This window comes from Arachis duranensis, chromosome 8 (genome assembly GCF_000817695.3).
Source record: "Arachis duranensis cultivar V14167 chromosome 8, aradu.V14167.gnm2.J7QH, whole genome shotgun sequence".
NCBI lineage: Eukaryota > Viridiplantae > Streptophyta > Magnoliopsida > Fabales > Fabaceae > Arachis > Arachis duranensis.
In genome coordinates this window covers 39164195-39168493 of record NC_029779.3, presented here as the reverse complement: position 1 = coordinate 39168493, position 4299 = coordinate 39164195, and the positions used below count along the sequence as shown (strand labels likewise).

Below are 4299 nucleotides of genomic sequence, written 5' to 3'. Positions count from 1 at the left end.
TAAATGTAAGAAACACTAAACACGCTCACCCACGCAAATGCTGTATATGCAGCCAAGTTTCATAGATCTACTGCTCGTTTATTGAAGCAAGTGAAAAAAAAAAACCAATAAAAAATAATATAACATAAAAATATTAATGTATACTTTAATAACACAAGTTACGAATTAAAGATTTTATTTTCTATCAGTTATAATAATATTTAAACTTAAGATTTTATGTATATTATTTAAATTTTAAAATATAATTAATAAAATTCTAATAATTAAAATTTTAAATACGTAATTTGTTATGTATTTTATTTAATAATTTAATAAAATATATTAAATTAAGATTAAATAATAAATCTAATTAATTAAATTTTAAAAATTAGTTTATGAGGGCATAATAAATTAATATTCTTTACAGCTTTATCTTTAAAAGATATTAGATATGTAATATATTGTTTTTATATCTGAGTGATTGTCTTGAATGTGAACATTTATAGGTGAGTGACGCAAAAGATGGACGCAACACAATAATGTTCTCTAAACTTCTATCCCCATCTTTTGCATATATATGCGACTGTGGTTGCGATCTCTATCTCTTGGGAGACAGCCAGCAATGCTTCAATGACTCCAACATTGGATTGCCTTTCTTCCGCTAATTTATTTACTTCTTTCTTGGAGAGGGTAATTTCTTTAGTACTTTAATTTCCACATGCATTTGCATTTTCTTTTTCTTTTAAAAAAGAATTTGAGTTTTAATTTTTATGATCTTTGTGCTTATAGTTTTATTATTAGTTATTGGGTATTTAACAGTTGCATATTTAGAAAAATCTAATATATTTTATTTCAATAACTATAAAAGAAACTAAAACTTGTATAAAATTAAAGATATAACAAAATCACAAAAAAAAATCAAGAAATTAAAAATTAAAATCACAATTTAATTGTGAACTATAATAACCAAAAATGGTTTTAGACAAATTTTTAATACATACAAATAATAAAAATTCTGGAATTGTTAGAACGATAGCATCTTATGTACTATTAGAAGATTGAGTAGACTCTTTTTTTGCAATCTATCATTTTTCTTGAATATAATTTTAACAAATTATATTTGTCTATGTTTTCAACTTTTATATCACCGGTCAATTTTGATCTAATGAAAAAAAGTATATCGAATAATCTTTTGTTGATGTAAAATTTTATAGACATGATTCACATAATTAATTTGGGTTGGTTGAGTAATTAGTTCACTCATTCGCTTAAGTAAATGTCAGGACCTTAAAGGAAATTTCGATTTGCGACAGATTAGTCCTTATCTTGTTGGACTAGGAGATACCGTGAACAACTAAAAATAAAGACGTGATTTACGTGTATATAAAGCATCAAATTCAATGATGGAATTTTTCAAAAAATTACTCTTAAAAAATGTTATTCAATGATATAATATTACCTTAAACTTATAGTGGTATCATTTGTTGATCCTAGTTTATTTTTAAAGATATCGTAATTAATAATAACTAAAAGTAATATAATTGTAAAACAAACTAATTAATAAACTATTAGAGGTAGAAATAAATTAAATAAGAAACGGAAAGAAATTGAATGAATATACAATACAAATAGTTAGAATTATATATAAGGTAGAAATTCAGGTGCAGTTGACTTCACATGAAGTTGATACCTGAGAGTCGTTAAATGATTTGACTAATTTGACTAAATTTTTATCTAACGGCTTTGAAGTATCAACTTCACGTAAAGTTGACTTCACCTGAATTTTCACCTATATATAATCCAGAGATTTGTTGTTTTTTAATTAGATGTAAATCATTCAAACTTACGCCACAAAATAATTTTTTATATATTTTGAATTTTGTCGTTTCAACTTTCAATCAATAAATGACTTATGAAATTGAACATATAGATCAATTACGTGAATTTTTATAAAATTTGGAAGTGCTTTTCTGTTTTATCGTGCCATTTTATTTTGATGTATAATATAATTTTAAAATGTAAGTGAGTATGAATTATTCGGTTATATACCTATATTCCAAACTTTCTTAAACATGGTAGGTTTCGCTATTAAAATAATATAAAATAATTCAATAATTAAAAATAAAAAATATTATATATACACAAAAAATAACCACTGAATTAATCATTATTTATTTATAAATATATGTGTTGTAGAATTTATTTTTAATATATTTTGTATATTTTTAATAATTTATTTTTTAATATATAGTATAATTGTTAAAAAAATTATCGAGAATGTTTAATTTNATAAAATCTAAAAACTAACGTCTAAATTTATATGGCTCAACTTTATTTTATATATATAGAATTTTAATATAAAACCATTTTATACTTATATTCAATTATATTAACAAAAATAAGTATTTTTTATATAAGAGCAATGTTAGAGGGCCAGCAATTTTGGTATTTTGTAACTATCAATTGGCCATCAATAGTGTTTTTAATGGTATTATATTTTTTATATAATACATACCTTCTCACTACACAAAAATTAAACTCATATATATATATAAAGAACCTAAGGATGGAAGCATATCTAAACATTCAGAATGACAGACCCACATTATTCCAATCTATACGCTTCATCAGGAAGGTTCAACTTCATGCCCCTCCACCCTCATTACTTCCCTTCTTCCTCCTCCTCCTCCTCTTCTTCTTCTTTTATTTCTAATCAAAATTCCATTAATACTTCCCTCTTCTCATCACCATCGTATCCTCTCTATTTCTCAAACACCAGATTATTCTCCTTCCAATTGGAACCACCCTCTTCATCATCTTCTTCTCCTCCTCCTTCTTCCCCTCCTCTCATACAAGCCCTTCCTTTCATAAACACCAACAGCAGTGATCAAGAAGTAGTGGTGGACAAGATGAGAAAAGACAACAACAAAAAAGATGAAGAGAATCTTTTGGCTGATGATGATTATGATGATAACGAAGGTGTTGCCGTAGCGCTACGAATAGGGCTTCCTAATAGCGTGTCTGATAATACTTCCGGTATTGATGATCGGCAAAAGAAGAAGAAGATCTCATCAAACACAGAAGAAATTGTGGGAGAAAAAGATGAAGTGATGAGCGTGGTTTCTGAGCATCAGCCTTTGTTGTTAGAGAGATTGAACAATAACAAGACACAGTTTCAGTATTGGATTCCCACAGCTTCTCAGATTCTCATTGGTCCTACTCAGTTCTCATGCCCAGTCTGCTCCAAGACTTTCAACCGATACAATAATCTTCAGGTCAGAGTTTTTGTCAATAATACATCCAGTGAAATAGAATTTTTGTGTCGTTCTCGTCGTCACTGTAAATTTGGGCGTCATATAAACACTTCATTAATCATCTTAAATTGATCGAGTGATTAACTCACTTGTCCATCTAAATAAGTGTCAGATATTTAAATTTCGTTTTATGTATATAACAATCAAATTATTCAATGACAAATTTTTAAATAAAATCTTAATTTGTAATAAATTAATTCTTAACCTATGAAGTTAAAAAATACCATAAGAAAATCAAAATAAGGGCGTCATATAAACACTTCATTAATCATCTTGGATTGAGTGAATGATAGCTCACTTGTCCATCTAAATAAGGGTCAGAAATTTAAATTTTGTTTTATACATATAACAATCAATTGTTTAGTGACAAATCTTTAAATAAAATCTTAATTCGCAATACATTAATTCTTGACCTATGAAATCGAAAAATACAGTGGGAAAACCAAAATAATTATAATCACTTTTTTAAATCTAGAATATAAATGGCATTTCTTAAAATACATAATAGTCACTTGATTAGTATTAAATATATTTAAACTTTTTTTATTATTTTAAAAGGCATTTTTCATCGCATTATTAGCCATAAATTTAGTTTTCTATAATTTACTTTGATGTATTCTTAATTAATTAAGATTTTGTTAATTGGTTTACCTTATTATCTTTTTCTGCCGGTGTTTGATCATTTTTGGAGTCATACATGCATATTCCTTTTGCATATGTCATAACTAATATGGTAGTAAGACTACTATATATGTATATTGATCAGTTTTTCTTTTTGTTTTTGGTTTAAGAAATCAATTCAAACTTCTGATGAATTTTTCCATCTCATGTCAAAACTAGAATATTGTGTTCTGCACAAGACTAATAAAAACTAAGACATAATTAATAACAGTACTCGTGAAGAAATTAAAATGGCAGACTACTCCAGTTGTTCCTAAAATGCAATTTTGTAAATTTAATGGAACCTAACATCTATCTGTCAAGAATTACGGATCAGTCCATTTTA

At 26.4% G+C, this 4299-nt stretch overlaps 1 protein-coding gene across 1 annotated transcript in view; it reads left to right on the top strand.

The window, feature by feature from the left end:
• Positions 1-2544: 2544 nt before the first annotated feature.
• LOC107462648 (zinc finger protein WIP2) overlaps positions 2545-4299 on the top strand; it is a 4736-nt gene continuing 2981 nt past the window's right edge. The window contains exon 1 of the mRNA XM_016081273.2: positions 2545-3254. Coding sequence (XP_015936759.1) covers positions 2571-3254 — 684 coding nt within the window. The 5' untranslated portion in view covers positions 2545-2570. The remainder of the gene's footprint in view (positions 3255-4299) is intronic.